Source organism: Rhinoraja longicauda, chromosome 29, assembly GCF_053455715.1.
Source record: "Rhinoraja longicauda isolate Sanriku21f chromosome 29, sRhiLon1.1, whole genome shotgun sequence".
Taxonomy (NCBI): Eukaryota; Metazoa; Chordata; class Chondrichthyes; order Rajiformes; family Arhynchobatidae; genus Rhinoraja; species Rhinoraja longicauda.
The window spans coordinates 29464060-29482048 of NC_135981.1; the positions used below are offsets into that span (position 1 = coordinate 29464060).

Here is a 17989-nt window from a genome sequence, read left to right on the forward strand (position 1 = left end):
GGTGATTGGGGCATCTCAGCAAGATTGTCACATCGACGGTCCAGGAAGAGAGAATGTGGGTGACTACAAAGAAGGGAATTAGACCTTGAGTGCATGTGACCCCAGTGGCCATCCCGCTTCATAACAGGCACACCCTCTTTGGAGTAGTTGGGGGGGGGGGGGGGGGGGGGGGGTGGGGGGGGCTGTGGAGTGTACATCAGAGGCAGTATCAGTCAAGACTGTGAAATCAGCCCTGCATCGAGTGACAGCAGAGAAGGGCGACTTCAGACAGAGGCGTAGAGGTAGTCGACTCTATAGTTAGTGGTGGGCTCTGCAGCAGCAGTTGAGACACCATGAAGGTGTGCTCCCTTCCTGGTGCCAGGGTCAAGTGCATTTTGTAGTGACTGCATGGCATCCTCAAGGGGGTTTTTGGAGCTGGGAGCAACCGGAAGTCATTGTGCATGTTGGCACAAATGATAGAGGTAGGAAAAGGAAAGGGGTTCTGCATTGGGAGTACGGGGAGTTGGGTAAAAGGCTAAAAGGCAGGAGTTCCGGGGTTGTGATCTATAGATTGCTTCCATTACCTCGTGAGCATAGGAACAGAAAGATAGGGGAGGTAAATGTATGGCTGAGGAGTTGGTGCTGGAGGCAGGAATTCAGATTTCTACACCATTGTGATCTCTTCTAGGGCAGCGGTGATCTGCACTAGTGACCTTTACTGCAGAGGTACCAATATCCTGGCAGGCAGATTTGCTAGTGCTACACGGCTGGGTGTAAACCAGATTGGCAGGAGGGTGGGATCTCCTACAGGACAGAGGAAGATGAGTGGTTACAAGTTGGTATGGAGGGTGATGAGAGAAATTTTAGTGGACAGAGTAGGCAGGAGAAAGGCAGGGAGTGAGGAAGGATTTGAGGTTAAAATTTGACTTATTTCTCATGCAGGAGGCCTGACAGGTAAGGTAGATGAGCTTTGGGCATGGATAGGTACATACAACTGGGACATTGTAGCTATTATGGAAACCTGGTTAAGAGTGGGGCAGGACTGTCTACTCAATTTTCCATGCTACAGGTGAGGTTAAAAGTGGAGGGGGTGTTGCATTATTGGTGAAGAGGATGTCACGGCAGTGATCAGAGGTGGCATTATAGGCAGTTTGTCAGTGAGGCGATGTGGGTGAAGCAGAGGAAGAAGAAAGGGATGATCCCCTTGTTCGGAGTGTACTGTAGGCTCACACATAGTTAATGGGAATTAGACGATCAAATATGTCAGGAGGTGGCAGGCAGCTGCAGGTCTAATAAGGTTGTTGTAGTAAGGGATTTTAACTTTCCCAATATTGACTGGGAATGTGATAGTGTAACAGGTTTGAATGGGGCAAAATTTGTCAAATGTCTTCAAGAACATTTCCTGCAGCAATATGTTTAATAAATTTCCTCCGGATTTGATCCTAACTATGGGTAATGTCTACAAAGAGTTGGCTTGTTCTCCCCATGATCTGCATGGGTTTTCTTTGGGTGCTCCGGTTTCCTCCCACACTCCAAAGATGTGCAGGTTTACAGGTTAATTTGGCTTTGATAAAAATTGTAATTCATCACTGGTGTGCAGAAGGATTGTTGGTTGGTGTGAACTCGGTGCACAGAAAGGCATGTTTCAGCGCTGTACCTCCAAACTAAACTAAACATGCACATTAGTGAAGGGGAAGACAGGTGAGTGTAAGGAAGCTTGGATGATGCGGAAAATTGAGGCACTGGTCAAGAGTAAGGAGGAATGGGGCAGGTATAAGCAGCTGGGATCGAGTGTATCCTTGGAGAAGTTTCAGGAATAAGAAAAAATAAGGAAATCAGGGAATTAAGATTAATCCCAAGAGATTTTATAAGTACACAAAGAGAAAAAGACTAACCAGGGGGAGAATGGAACCCCTCAGGAATCAAAGCAGTCAACTCTTTGGGGAGCCACATGAGATGGGCAGGGTCTTCAATTAATATTGCTCCTCTGTTTTTACCATGAAGAAAGACATGAGGATGAGAGGGGAACTTGGGGCAATCAATGGAAGTGGCTTGAGAGCAGTCAGTATTATGGTTGTAGTGGTGCTGAAGGATCTGATGTGTCTGAAGGTAGACAAATCCGAGCCTGATCAGATATATCCGAGAAAACTGTGAGAAAGTAGATAGGAAATTGCAGGTGCCCTTGCTGAGCTTTACGTCTACATTAAATACAGATGAGGTGCCTGAAGACATGAGGGCGCAAATGGCATGCCTCTATTCAAGCAGGGCTGCAGAGAAAAGCCTGGCAACTACAGGCCTAACATCTGTGGTCGGAAAGTTACTGGAGAGTATTGTAAGGGATAAGAAAAGCATGCATTTTTGACGCACGTGCTGATTAGGGATATAGAGCATGGATCTGTACGAGGGAGCTCATGTCTCACGAATCTGATTGAGTTTTTTTGAAGATGTGACCAAAAATATTCATGAGGGCAGAGCTGTAGACGGATTTATGGATTCCAGTAAATAATTCAACAAGGTTCCATGTGGTAAGTTCCTGTGGAATGTTAGATTGCATGGGAACCAAAGAGAGATAGCTGAATGGATGGAAAATTGGCTTCATGGAAGGAAGCAGGGGCTAATGGCGAAAGGTTGCTTCTCAGACTGGAGGCCCATGACTAGTGGTGTGCCTCAGAGCTCAGTGCTGGGCCCATAAAATTTTGGCATCTGTATCTATGATTTGGACGAGAACATACATGGCGTGGTTAGCAAGTCTGCAGATGATACAAAAGTAGATGGTATTGTAGATAGTGAAGGTGGTTGTGAAAAATTGCAGCAGGATCTTGATCGGTTGGGCATGTGGGCCGAGGTATAATTGATGGGATTTAATACAGAGAAATGTGAGGCGTTGCCTTTCGTGCATTCTAACATGGGCATGACCTACACAGTGAAAAAAGCGCTCTGTGGACTGTTGTCGAGCAGAGGGATCCAAGAATGCAGCGACATAGTTCCTTGAATGTGGCGTTACCGGTAGACAGGGTGATTAACAAGGCATGTGGCACATTAGCCAAACGTCAGAGAATTTAGGATTTATTTGGGAGGTCATGCTGCAGTTATATAATTCACTGATGGAGTAGAATTCAAAGTGTTTCTCTGCATGGAGCCGCACGTCCGCACAAATGGCGGCAGCACAGTTTCAGTCGCTGTTACCAGAACCCTGATTATAAACGTGGGCCACAATCCGTCTCCGCCTTTGTCCCAGGTGGACTGACCCACACAGTCCTGAGCCGGAGCGAGCGTGGCATTGAACTCTGATCGGGAATGTTCACTTTCGCTGGTCGGGAACCTCCCGCTTTTGGATTCACCGCCTCAGAGCGGAAACAATCACATTGCCACACTATTTACAAAACAACTCCCGCCCATTTTCAGTTTCCGAATGTAATGCCGCACTTTAAAGCCGGCAGCATGGCAGGTACAGCTGACAGAATCCACAGGCACCGGTCTCGGCAGCACAGGCGGCCGCTCCTCGATCACAATCCGCTGCTTTCCTTTACACGCTGCATTGGAAGATGGCTTTGGGCAGTGTTTGGAGAGATTGGATTGTGTGGGTGTTGTTGTCCGGGACCCTGAGCCTGGGCTGTGAGAGGCGGCAGTTACTACAGGATCTCAACACGGACACTTTGGGCAAACTGAATGAAATGGTGAGTAGTCAGAGACTGATCCGACACTCTCGGCGATCTTTGATTATTTATTTCCCTGATAGAAGCGGTGCAATAGTTTGAAGCTTTGACGGGTTCCTTGTCTGATATCCGCGCGTCCCTTATCTGTCATTTACTGGATTCTCTAGAACATAATTTACCCTCTTCCTCCAGGGCGGCCCCTTTCCATGGCATTGTGTCAGAGAGAAGGTCCCTTTGAAAACACAGCCCTTGAAACTGGTGAACCTTGCAAATGGGTTGACGGTGAGTGGTTGGATTTTTACTTCATTCTAGTTCACCATTCGCCATATCTAGAACATTTATCGAATCATAAAAGTATCATTAGCAAATTTGCAGATGATACAAAGCTGGGTGGTAGTGTGAACTATGAGAAGGATGCTATGAGGTTGCTGGGTGACTTGGACAGGTTGTGTGAGTGGGCGGATGCATGGCAGATGCAGTTTAATGTGGATAAGTGTGAGGTTATCCACTTTGGTGGTAAGAATAGGAAGGCAGAGTATTATCGGAATGGTGTCAAGTTAGGAAAAGGGGACGTACAACGAGATCTGGGTGTCCTAGTGCACAAGTCACTGAAAGGAAGCATGCAGGTACAGCAGGCAGTGACGAAAGCGAATGGAATGTTGGCCTTCATAACAAGAGGAGTTGAGTATAGGAGCAAAGAGGTCCTTCTGCAGTTGTGCAGGGCCCTAGTGAGACCGCACCTGGAGTACTGTGTGCAGTTTTAGTCTCCAAATTTGAGGAAGGATATTCTTGCTATTGAGGGCGTGCAGCGTAGTGTTACTAGGTTAATTCCCGGAATGGCGGGACTGTCATATGTTGAAAGACTGGAGCGACTAGGCTTGTATAAACTGGAATTTAGAAGGATGAGAGGAGATCTTATCGAAACGTGTAAGATTATTAAGGGGTTGGACACGTTAGAGGCAGGAAACATGTTCCCAATGTTGGGGGAGTCCAGAACAAGGGGCCACAGTTTCAGAATAAGGGGTAGAACTTAGAACTGAGATGAGGAAAAACCTTTTCAGTCAGAGAGTTGTGATACTGTGGAATTCTCGGCCTCAGAAGGCAGTGGAGGCCAATTCTCTGAATGCATTCAAGAGAGAGCTAGATAGAGCTCTTAAGGATATCGGAGTCATGGGGTATGGGGAGAAGGCAGGAACGGGGTACCGATTGAAAATGATCAGCCATGATCACATTGAATGGCGGTGCTGGCTCGAAGGGCCGAATGGCCTACTCCTGCACCTATTGTCTATTGTCTATTGAATCACTGACTATGCTCATGGCTTATGCAGATGCTGAGAAGTAGTTCTATTGTGGATAGCGAGCGGGGATGACTCTGAGCTCACAAGCTGAGTAAATGGGCTTTTGGATATACTTTTCTTGCGATATCTTTTGCGCCTTTCTATCTTACTCACACTAGCACGATGGGAGAGAGAAAACAGGGAATTATAGACAGGTTAGCCTGACATCGGTGTTGGGGAAGAAACTGGAGTCAATTATAAAAGATGAAGTAGCGGAACATTTGGACAGCAGTTACAGGATCGGTCCGAGTCAGCATGGATTTACGAAGGAGAAATCATACTTGAATAATATTCTGGATTTTTTTGAGGATGTAACTAGGAAAATGGAAAAGGGAGAGCCAGTGGATGTAGTTTAGCTGGACTTTCAGAAAGCCTTTGATAAGGTCCCACATAGGAGATAAGTGGGCAAAATTAGAGCACATGGTATTGGGGGTAGGGTACTGACATGGATAGAATATTGGTTGGCAGACAGGAAACAAAGAGTTGGGATTAACGGGTCCCTTTCAGAATTACATGCAGTGACTGGAAGGGTACCGCAAGGTTCGGTGCTCGGACCGCAGCGATTTACAATATACATTAATGACTTAGATAAAGGGGTTTAAAAGTAACATTAGCAAATTTGCAGATGCCACAAGTTGGGTGGCAGTGTGAACTATGAGAAGGATGCTATGAGGATGCAGGATGACTCGGACAGGTTGTGTGAGTGGGCAGATGCAAGGCAGATGCAGTTTAATGTGGATAAAATTAAGGTTATCCACGTTGGTGGCAAGAACAGGAAGGCAGTGAAGAAAGCATGTTGGCCTTCATACCAAGAGGACTTGATTCTAGGAGCAAAGAGGTCCTTCTGCAGTTGTAAAGGGCTCTAGTGAGACCACATCTGGAGTATCGCGGGCAGTTTTGGTCTCCAAATTTGAGGAAGGGCATTCTTCCTATTGAGGGAGTGCAGCGTAGGTTCACGAGGTTAATTCCCTGGGATGGCGGGACTGTGTTACGTTAAAAGAATGGACCGACTGGGCATGTATACACTGGAATTTAGAAGGGTGAGAGGGGATCTTAGTGAAACATGTAAGATTATTAAGGTATTGGACACGCTAGAGGCAGGAAACATGTTCCCGGTGTTGGGGGAGTCCAGAACCAGGGGCCACAGTTTAAGAATAAGGAGTAGGCCATTTAGAACGGAGATGAAAAACTTTTCACGCAGAGAGATGTGAACCTGTGGAATTCATATCATATCATATCATATCATATATATACAGCCGGAAACAGGCCTTTTCGGCCCACCAAGCCCGTGCCGCCCAGCGATCCCCGTACATTAACACTATCCTACACCCACTAGGGACAATTTTCACATTTACCCAGCCAATTAACCTACATACCTGTACGTCTTTGGAGTGTGGGAGGAAACCGAAGATCTCGGAGAAAACCCACGCAGGTCACGGGGAGAACGTACAAACTCCTTACAGTGCAGCACCCGTAGTCAGGATCGAACCTGAGTCTCCGGCGCTGCATTCGCTGTAAAGCAGCAACTACCGCTGCGCTACCGTGCCGACATTCTCTGCTTCAGAATGCAGTGGAGGCCAATTCTCTGGATGCTTTCAAGAGAGACTTAGATACAGCTCTTAAAGATAGCGGAGTCAAGGAATGTGGGGAGAAGGCAGGAACGGGGTACTGATTGTGGATGATCAGCCATGATCACAGTGAATGTCGGCGCTGGCTCGAAAGGCCGAATGGCCTTCTCCTGCATTTATTGTTTATTGTCTATTGTCTATTATCTCACACATTTAGTCTTTCTAACCCGTTGGACTGAATTTTACTGTCCATTTCAAACGTTTAATGCTCTCTAATCGCCTGGAAATGTCATATCTTTCTCCCGTTAACAGTTTGGGCGGTCTCACCTCCTCAATTCAATGTCATGAACATGACACAGTGCCAGTTAAGTGATATAATCCTGGAATTGTTAGAGCAGGATCCTTAACATTGAAGAGCAGATAAGTTGCACGTTCCTTTCTGGATCATCCTTCCACCTTTATGGAAGTTGAGAGTTATATTTCCACTCATTCCATCTAGTGAATTAATTTCCAATATCCAAAGCAGGCGGGTGCATTAAGAACCATATTTTTCCTTTCTTTACCTTACTAGTTTTCTTAATTGAATTCTAATGAAGCTCGATAAATGTGTACTTTGAATAGTGTTTTTAAAGAAATTCATCATTTTCATCGTTGTGAACATCTCGAATACTTTCCAGTAATGTGACATTGTTTCTTCCTTTATTTCGTGTACATTACATCCTTTTCTCCTCTCCGCAGGCTCTGGAGAAGATCCAGATTGTCCTTCAAACACTGAGGCAAACCAGCGAGATCTACAGCGAGGATTCGGGCTCGGTCCCGTGGCCCCGAGAAGAGGTGCAAAGCTTCCGGCTTCTCCTGTATCTGCAGATCAGAGAGCTGGAGGAATGCGCGAGGAAACCAGCGCCGGAATCTCAGCAAAGGAGGAACATTGCTGTTCACAAATACTTTCGGAAACTGCGAAGCTTTCGGAAACATCATGTGAGTTGGATGTGCTTATAATCCGTGTTAATTTGCAGATATTGCATTTCACCCAAATTCAATCTGTCCATTGCTCAATGTATTTTCCTGATTCCTTCCTTTGTCTAGAAATTTGGCGACTGTGCCTGGGAAATTATCCGCGCCGAGACAAGAGCCCATTTACAGCAGATCCTTCTCGTAACGGCGAACATGAGGAGCTGAAACTGAACATTTGCCCGGGCGCCGGCAGCACAAGAAGGCTCTCGACCTGAAACCACACCTGTTCCTTTTCTCCAGACATGCTGCCTGACCCGCTGAGAGACTCCAGCACTTTGTATCTATCTACGGGGAAAGAAGAATTAAATGAACAATATTTTATTTGTAAATGTTTTCAACCGGGAGTTGAGAAAGTGGGAATTACGTGTGGATGTTATTCCCTATTTACTGTTCATTCTGATGGGATTTCGTTCTGTTTGTATCCAATGAAATGTTTCACTCGGTGTTGGTTTTACAGTATTGTTAACATCCCAGCGTCTGTGCGCCGGAGCAGCAACGAGGAACATATTTCCATTCCGTGTCACCGTGTTGGGCCTATTATCCCACCCACTGGCGTTGCAGCTCCAACTGTCCAAACTGAGCTCAGGGCTCGGTTGTGATGAATGTTGCCGTGTTTGGGGGCGAGCTGTCGACGCCACACGACAGGAAACTGATGAAAAACATTCAGCGGCTGGCCGTAATTTGTAAAAGCATATTCCTGTTTCAAAACTGTGGATTATATCGGTTTATTGATGTATTTATTTTGGTTTATTTAACTTTTATCTATTTATTCATTCATTTCTGTGGTTTATCTGAAATGTGCTGATTATTCAGCCCACGAAATTGTTATTTTGTGCAAATGCAAGTATATAAATTATTTTTGTAACATAGTTATTTATAGATATTCATTGAGATGTGATTTTTTGCACTGGAATATTTTACACTGAAGGATTCAAATTTACGATCAATAAATAGTTCAGAAACTCACATCTGTTCTGAACTGATATTATTATTAATGTTTGTGGATGTCAGTTGTTTACGAACGCAAATGTGTTATACTCCTCTCCCTGCCGTCAGGGCCGGATTAACATTTGCTACGGGCCCAGCGCTTTCAACGGCCCCGCGCTTTCAACGCGCTTTCAAAGTCCCCTGCCCACTTTCATGACCCCCCCCCCCCTAACTCTCCCACTCCTCCGGCCCTCCTTCTCCCTACTCCTCCGGTGCTCTCAACCCACTCCCCTGGCACTTGCTCCCCTGAATACTCCGCTGTTCTCTCTTCCACGTACCTCTCGCCTGCTCTTTCCGTACCCCTCGACCCTCCCTCTCCTTGCTAGGGCCTTCTCTCTCCCCCCACTCCTCTGGCTCTCTCCTTCTCCCCACTCCACTGGGCGTCTCTCTCCCCAATCCCCTTCCCTCTCGCCTCCCAGACTTTCGTTCCTCCAAATAGCTACTGTTCCGGTCCTCTCTTCCGCCAATCTACCTCCCCCCTTTATTCCCAGTCTTCTGTCCCACTCTCTCTCCTCTTCTCCATTCCACTCCCCACCCTACGTATCTCCATTACACTCTCCCTGTTTCCTCCCAACTTCTTTCCGCCACAACTCCCTCCGTGCCCCCCCCCCCGCCTTTTCTTTCCATTTCTATAGGGACTTTCCCCTCACACTTTCGGCCTTACCTGTCCGCACGTCTCTCTCTCTCTCTCTCTCTCTCTCTCTCTCTCTCTCTCTCTCTCTCTCTATTCTTCTAGCCCATACTCCCAAAATCCTGCGACTCCCTCTCACCCATCCCAAAAGCTCCGGCCCTCTTTCTCACCAACCCCCGGCCTTCTCTCCTCACTTCCCGGGTCCTGTCTCCTCCTCCACTCTTCTACCACCTCCTCTACCCACCCCTTGCATGCCTCTCATCATCGACTGCTCCAGCACTCCCCACCCCAACCCCGTCCCTCTCACCCCTCTACCTCCAGTCCTGCCTCTATTCACTCCTCCGGCCCTACCTTTCACACCTTCCTCCGGCCCTCCCTGTCTCTACTTGTCTGGGACCCTGCGCTCCCACTCTTCCGGCCCTCTGCTCGCAATCCTCAATCATTCTCCCCACGGTGGTGCAGCGGTAGAGTTGCTGCCTTACAGCGCTTGCAGCACCGGAGACCCGGGTTCCATCCCAAGCGCGAGTTCTGTCTGTATAGAGTTTGTACGTTCTCCCCGTGACCGTTTGAGTTTTCTCTGAGATCTTCGGTTTCCTCCCACACTCCAAAGACGTACAGGTTTGTAGGTTAATTGGCTTGGTGTATGTGTAAAATTGTCCCTAGTGTGTGCGGGGATCGCTGGTCAGTACAGACGGTGGGCCAAATGGCCTGTTTTTGCGCTGTAGTTCTTAACTAAACCCCTCCATTACACACTCTCTGAGAGTCCCATATTAGGCCCGTGGGCCGCCGTATGCCCCGACAGTGTCAGCTAACGAAACACGTTAACGTTAACGGAGTTCGGGGAGAGATGCCGAGTGTGTTTGGGGAGTGATGCCGAGTGTGTTTGGGGAGCGGGGCGATTGTGTGCGGGGAGCGGAGCCGAGTGTGTTCGCTGAACAAAGGTTGCAACTCGCCTCCTTGTTCTGGTTCTGGTTTATTACTGCGCAAACACATAATAAGTGGTTATCTGGGGCAGGTCGGAGTGAGTAGAGTAGCGATTAAATTTTGAGGTGGGCCTTTCTGACCACGTTGAGGAGATCTAGTTGCGCAATCCCCTTTTTAAAGACACTTGACTAATATGTGTTGCCCAACTTAAATCAATAGACAATAGACAATAGGTGCAGGAAGAGTCCATTCGGCCCTTCAAGCCAGCCATTCTCTCCATTCAATGTGATCATGGCTGATCATTCTCAATTAGTACCCCATGCCTGCCTTCTCCCCATACCCCCTGACTCCGCTATCCTTAAGAGATCTATCTAGCTCTCTCTTGAATGCTTTCAGAGAATTGGCCTCCACTGCCTTCTGAGGCAGAGAATTCCACAGATTCACAACTCTGACTGAAAAAGTTTTTCCTCAACTCAGTTCTAAATCTTTGCTTAATTTGACTCCTGAATATGGGTGATGGTCGGCAGCAATGTATGGCTACCCATGTTGTATTCCAATAAACGTCTTGTGTGAGACATTCATGGTATGACATTTGGTTTTATTGAATGACATCTGCCTGTTTTCCCCCCACTCATGGAGAACATCCAGTTCCTTCTGGATCAACCTGTCTTTTTGTGTTTTAATCTCCCTATAAATTATGGCATCATCTGCGAAGAGTCGAACTCTGGACGAAAATGCATTTGGAATGTCATTGATATACAGTAGGAAGAGCAATGGACCCACGACAGTCCCCCGTGGCACACCTGATGTCACAAGAGTTTCAATAGACGTTTCTCCTCCAAGAGAACTCGCTGGTGTCTCCGTGTCAAAAGATCTCAATCCATTTTAAGAGGTCCATTTTAAGAGGTTACCGTCCATTTCTACATGGTTGATCTTGTACAGGATCCGCATGTGGGGAACCTCATTAAAAGCTTTAATGGTCTAATATAATCTGGTCAGTCTGACCCTTGTTATCGTGTGACCTGACTAGATCATCGATGAGTCCCGCCAGTGGGTTTCACATGATCGACCCTGTCTGAAGCCATGTTGCTGGTTAGTTAGTACCTTGTGGAAGGTTCCATTCCTGGCCTGGGCTGCCGTCATTAGTGGAGCGGGAGCACGTGGCCGCTGGCTGGGTGAGGTTACGTGGGGCGCGGGCGGTGACGTCACCTTGTCCCGTATTTAAGGCCCCTTTATGACATGTGCTACTCGCTTAATCCGGCCCTGCGTGCAGTCTATGGCTGGATCTCACTTTCATCTCCCAGACGGAACAAGAATAGACTTCCCCTGGTCCTTGGCGTTCACCCCACCAGCCTCTGCATCCAACACATCATTCTCCTACAATTCCGCCACATTCAACGTGATCCCACCACCAATCGCACTCCCCGCCCTTTTCCTCTTTACACAGAGACCCCCATCTCCGCAACCCCTTGTTTCACCACTCCCCTCCCAAACCGCGTTCTCCCCACGTACTTCCCCCTGCAACTGCAGGCGATGCAACACCTGACTCTCCACTTCCTCTCTCACTTTTACCAGAGACGTCCACTGTCCTACCAGGTGAGAAAGAGGTTCAACCTCACAGCTTCTAAATAATTGGATTTCTACTTCATTGTTTTCTAGACGTCGTCTTGTCAAAGGCACATTCATAATATTCAAAGTCTATTAATGTGAATTCTTTTTGGCCCAGTGTGGATGTGGTAATAATTGTGGAACTTGTTCAAATATCTAATACGGAGCAAACTGCGCCTGGCGAACACAGGCAAACGCAACAGAGCACGTAGGCAGCTTACAACTATCGGCCTAAATCACAAGCTGCAGGTATTTTGAATTTCAAAATTCCCTGGTGTGCAGTGAATGGATGAGAAAGCACGATAACATAGAGCTACCGTGAACAAGTGATGGATGGTCAGTGTGGATTCGGTGGCCGACCGGCATGAGAGGAGTTGGCTGCGCCTAACGGCTGCGGCTCTCTGGCAGTCTGTTTGTCTTTTTTTCTTTTTTTTTGTTTGTGTCGGTGTTGGGATGGTTTTTGTTTCTGTTTTTGGCTGTGTATGTGTGGTGGGGGGGGGGGGTGTGGGGGGGGGGGGGTGGGGCGTGGGAAACCTTTCTTTTATTAGGTCTCTTCCCCGGGGCGCAGCTCGCCCGCGGGGCCTTCCATCGCCGGCGCGGCTCGGCTGCGGGACTTAACATCGCCAGCGCGGCTCGGCCGCGGGACGTTTCAGTGCCCGGTGCGGCTCGGCCGCTGGACTTAACATCGACAGCGCGGCTCGGCCGCGGGACGTTTCGGTGCCCGGCGCGGCTTGGCCGCTGGACTTAACATCGCGTGCGCGGCTCGGCCGCGGGACGTTTCAGTGCCCGGTGCGGCTCGGCCGCTGGACTTAACATCGCCCGGTGCGGCTCGGCCGCGGGACGTTTCGGTGCCCAGGGCGGCTCGGCCGCTGGACTTAACATCGCCCGGTGCGGCCGCGGGACGTTTCGGTGCCCAGGGCGGCTCGGCCGCGGGACGTTTCAGTGCCCGGTGCGGCTCGGCCGCGGGACGTTTCGGTGCCCGGTGCGGTTCGACCGCGGGACGTTTCGGTGCCCGGTGCGGCTCGGCCGCTGGACTTAACATCGCCCGGTGCGGCCGCAGGACGTTTCGGTGCCCAGGGCGGCTCAGCCGCGGGGCCTTCCATCCCCTTGCGGGGGCTGTGCGTGTCGTTTGCCTCGGTAGGGGTCGAGCTGTCTGTCCGTGGGTGCGGGGGGAAGAGAGGGGAAGTTTTGTTGCCTCCATCACAGTGAGGGAGTGTTTGGAGTCACTGTGATGGATGTTTGTGTTGGGGTCGGGTGTCCTGTGTTCTTTTCTTTTTTGCTGTGTTTTGTGTGACTGCTGAAATTTCGTTCGGTGTAAAAAGCCGAGTGACAATAAAGTGTTGTTATGTTATGTTATGTTATGTTATGTTTCCAAGCTGTATCTCTGAATTAAACTAAACGTGTTGTTCTCCTGCAAAGTTAGATTTGACTGAGTGACGGTAAAACAAATGTTTTCACAATATTTTAGTGCGCGTGGCAACAATAACCCAATACCAGTTGATCCCGTTTCCCTTCAGCCTCTCAGCGGGACCCGAGCGGTTCACACACACGCCCACTCTCTGATGTGACGAGCCCGTTTCTTTCCCCAGAACACTTTCGCTTTGGCTGAAGTCGCGGCGCGGCCGCTTCCCCCCGGCAGACCGATCCGGAGACTTCCCGCGGCGGCGAGAAGAGAGGAAAGGGATCGGGACCGACTTCACACTCGGCTGGAAGCCGTTTAATTTCGGAGAAAAGCAGAAATGTCTGGTGTAAAGAACAGAGAGGCCAGAAGCACTTTCCCTCGGAGAGCAGAGTGTGGGCCAGTCGCCACCAACCAAGCGGCCGTGAGCCGGCTCTCCGCACTGTCCCCGTGAGATGTGGCTTCACCGCAGTTGGGTGAGTGGAGGGGCGGCTTTAACACAATCTCTGTCCGTGGCTCCGAGGGTCCGTGGCTCCGCGGATTTTCCCCGTCGCTGCTGCGGGACTCTCCCACTTTCACATTCCTTACTTCAGAACGGAGACCGCTCTCTCCCGACACCTTCCAAATTTCCAGTGGAATCATTTCACTTTTCAAACATCACCTATTTTCGGATTGTATCATATTAAAGCGGGCAGCATGGCAGAGACAGCTCACAGAATCCACAGACACCGTCAGCGACCAGGGACCGTTATCGCAGCTGATTCTGGTCTCAGATCGGTGCTTTACTCAGTGTGGGTTGAAGATGGCTTTGGGCAGTGTCTGCAGAGTTTGCATTGTGTGGGTGTTGTTGTCCGGGACCCTGAGCCTGGGCTGTGAGAGGCTGCAGTTACTGCAAGTTCTCAACACGGATACTCTGGGCAAACTGAATGAAATGGTGAGTTGTACCGGCTTCCAGAGACGGAGATTTGTTGTTATATAGTTAGTGATTACCTGGAGCCTGTTCTCCCGTATTTCTCTGCTTGAGGTTGTTTATATTCTGCTCTCTGTATCTCCCCCTTCGCTCTCCCCGTTGTACTTGAGTTTGGCTTGATTGCCTTTGCAACAGGATTATCCGATTCGAATGGATAGCAAGGGAAGATTTGGGGCTGTGAGTAACGTTGACATCTTGTGTTTCAGGGTGGCCACCAACCCAGACAGTGTTGGACTGAGCGGCGGTCGCTGAAAACCAAGCCCTTGGACCTGGTGAAACTGTCCATGGGGGTTGAGGTGAGTAAACTCGGCATTTTACTTAAACGTAGTTCACACAAGATCTTAAATTTCTGCTGTGCACTCTTAATCCCTCTCTTCCTGGTTTACCTTTTCCAGTTATCTCACTCACCAATTTAGTTTACCACTTGATTTGATCTCCTGGGAATACTCTCCTCCTCTCAAACCATCTCTCAACCTGTGTCCACCATAGGCGATATCACCATTGACACCTCTCTAACATGCTGATGACAGAGAGCAGTGAGGGATGCTGAGGTTCACCACTGGTATGGTTAAATACTTCCACATCTCAGCATGTCCACTGGGTTCAAGGAGGAGAAAGCACAGGTGGACCGAGGAGAGGTGTACAACATTATGTGTCTTGGATAGGGTAGACAGCTTTTTACATTTCCGCTTTAGCAGAGATATCTGTAACACGAGGCCATGAGTTTGAAGAAAAATGTCAGAGTTTAGTTTGCTTGGAAAGGAAACAATTGTCCAGTCTATAGCTGGAGTGCACTGCCTTGTGCAGTACTTGGATTGCCTGCACATTGAAAGCTATACTGGTTTGAAGAGATTAGTTGGATCTTCTCCTATTTCTCACTTTAACTGAGGACCTATAGCATAGATTGTATTCTTGCAAACTGTTCGAATTCCAGGAAAGACGGTGACACTGTGTCCTGCACCTGAGGCAGTACTGCTTGTTAATTGATCATGCACTTTTTAAACTTCTAACTGAAGATTACAATTCAACTGGATCTGACCTTCTCTCAGTTCTGTGTGGTTAGCAAACCTTCAGTTGAGAATTAATTGTTTGAAAATTATGCCTGATTGTGACATCCTATTCTAACCTGATTTGATCCAGGATCTGTCTAATGTCACCATTTATGTTTTGCACAGGCCCAGGACAGGATCCAGATTGTCCATCAAACACTGCATCACCTCCGTAGGATCTACAGCATGAACCTGAGCTCAGTAACGTGGGTCCCGGCCACAGTGGAACACTTCAGGCTTCTCTTGGATCGGCAGCTCAGAGAGCTGGAAGTCTGTGTCAGGAAACCAAGGACACGGTCCAGGGCAAGGAAGAATGCCACAGTTCTTAAATACTTCAGGAAACTGAGAAAGTTTCTGAAACAGAAGGTGAGCTAATTGACATTAAGCGATGTGAATACTAACAGATTTTGCAGACATATTGTTTCTGTTCATTATCTAATAAATTTTGTTGATATTTTCCCTTTTTCAGGGATTCAGTGACTGTGCCTGGGAAATAACCCGCGCTGAGACCAGGGCACATTTACAACAGCTCCTTCTCATCATGGCAACAATCAGCAGGGATAACTGAGAATATTTCAGAGACTGAATCAAAAGAGACTAAAATTGATGACTTTAATATACCTTTTTGTTACAGAGAAAAAATGTCTTATCATATTAATATTACATTCCAGAAGCAAAATCTATCAATTGCTGGAAGGACAAAAAGTGCTGGAGTAACTCAGCAGATCTGTAAAATATGGTTAGGTGATGTTTCGAATTGGCTCCCTTCTTTAGTCTTCTTGTGCTGGAAACGTGATAAATGAAATGGAAAACTTTCAAACAATTCAGTACGTGTGGAGTGGAAAACTGAGTTATCCCAAATCAGATAAACTAGCATCATGAATGCTCAAGATCAAGAAATGTTAACATTTTTAAAAACTAATTAATTGTTCGTATTCCTTCACAAACATTAGCTACATTCTCTCCACTCGGCTTTTGTCTGAACTATGGTGCATGTCCAGCATTTTACAATGTATTATTGTGTTATTTTGACTTGATTGAGAGTCATGGAGAACAAATAACATTTGTATATTTCTGTGTGTTTAAGTGTTGATTTAATTTATTGATATTTATTTTTGTACCATTATCCTGTGGTGAACTGTGAATCCGGTGAATGATCCCCTCTTTCAAAGACTGACAAATTCAGTGAATTCATTCAATTCATTTAGTGAATAAATTAATTTCAGTTTATTTATATTTGCACTGATATTTTTAAGCATATATATATGGAGGTCAAAATATTTGTTAATTTATTGTATTTTAGAGATAAGCAGTGAATATGTTTTCAAAAATAAAATATTTTTCCATTAAAGTGGATGTGTTTTGTGTTTTCATTATTGCATATTTTTAGCATTGTATTTATTTTTCCCAATCTAACTAATGAATGGGAATTTGTGCATTTCCAGACAAGATCCTCAAATATATTTTTCCCTCTGTAATTTTACATTGCATAGACAAAGTATGTCAATACATTTTGAAGTGAGTGAATGAATGAATGAATGAATGAATGATACTTTATTCTCACATGTGACAAGTCACAGTAATATTCTTTGTTTACATACCCAAGGTATGCAAAGGGTCTTCACATAAGGTGCAAATTTGCATAAAGGGTGCCGACAAAGTGGTAAAGAAGAGGTTTAGTCTCTTTGCTCTCGTTGGATATGATGCCATTTTTTTAGGACTCTCCGGGGGTCATGATGCCATTTTTTTTAGGACTTGTGTGATACCACATTTGGAGTATTGCATACAGTTCTGAACTCCACATTACAATGGGGAAGCTTTGGAGAGTCTGCGGAATGGGTTTATCAGACTGCTGCATGGACTAAAGTTTATCAGTTATCAGGAAAGGTTGGACAATCTTTGCTTGGAAAGGATAGACAGAACCTTTTTCCCAGGAAAGAAATGTCAAAGACTGAAGGACATAGCTTTAAGAAGAATGGGGCAAAATGGAATGGAGATGTGTGGGGCAAGTTTTTTACTTCTTGGGGCAAGATGGGTATGTACATCAGAGGCAGTATCAGTCAGGACTGTGAAATCAGACCTGCATTGAGCAACAGCGGAGAAGAGCGACTTCAGACAGAGCCGTAGTGATAGTCGAATCTATAGTTAGTGGTGGACTCTGCAGCAGCAGTTGAGACACCATGAAGGTGTGCTGCCTTCCTCGTGCCAGGGTCAAGTGCATCTTGTAGTAACTGCATAGCATCCTCAAGGGGATTTGTAGGAGCTGGGAGCAGCCGGAAGTCATTGTGCATGTTGGCACAATTGATAGAGGTAGGAAAAGGAAAGGGGTTCTGCATTGGGAGTATGGGGAGTTGGGTAAAAGGCTAAAAGGCAGGAGATCCAAGGTTGTGATCTATAGTATTTACCCACAAAATGCTGGAGTAACTCAGCAGGTCAGGCAGCATCTCGGGAGAGAAGGAATGGGTGACGTTTCGGGTCGAGACCCTTCTTCAGACTGATGTCAGGGGGCGGGACCAAGGAAGGATATAGGTGGAGACAGGAAGATAGAGTGAGATCTGGGAAGGAGGAGGGGACGGGAGGGACAGAGGAACTATTTAAAGTTGTGATCTATAGATTGCTTCCAGTACCTCGTGAGCATGGGAACAGAAAGATAGGGGAGGTGAATGTATGCCTGAGGAGTTGGTGCAGGAGGCAGGAATTCAGATTTCTAGACCATTGTGATCTCTTCTAGGGCAGCGGTGATTTGCACTAGTGACCTTAACTGCAGAGGTACCAATATCCTGGCAGGCAGATGTGCTAGTGCTACACGGCTGGGTTTAAACTAGATTGGCAGGAGGGTGGGATCTCCTACGGGACAGAGGAAGATG

General features: G+C 47.3%; 2 protein-coding genes across 2 annotated transcripts; both read left to right on the top strand.

Moving 5' to 3' along the window:
• The first annotated feature begins 3524 nt into the window (after positions 1-3524).
• On the top strand, positions 3525-7719 carry LOC144607746 (interferon alpha-10-like). Its single transcript, XM_078424785.1, has 4 exons — positions 3525-3656; positions 3828-3917; positions 7279-7518; positions 7627-7719. The coding sequence occupies exons 1-4, from the start codon at positions 3525-3527 to the stop codon at positions 7717-7719; spliced, it is 555 nt and encodes a 184-aa protein (XP_078280911.1).
• Positions 7720-13514: 5795 nt separating this feature from the next.
• LOC144607763 (interferon a3-like) lies at positions 13515-15797 on the top strand. Its single transcript, XM_078424818.1, has 4 exons — positions 13515-13579; positions 14280-14369; positions 15249-15488; positions 15592-15797. Exons 1-4 carry the CDS (start codon positions 13559-13561, stop codon positions 15688-15690), a joined length of 450 nt encoding a protein of 149 aa, XP_078280944.1. The 5' UTR covers positions 13515-13558; the 3' UTR covers positions 15691-15797.
• Positions 15798-17989: the final 2192 nt, after the last annotated feature.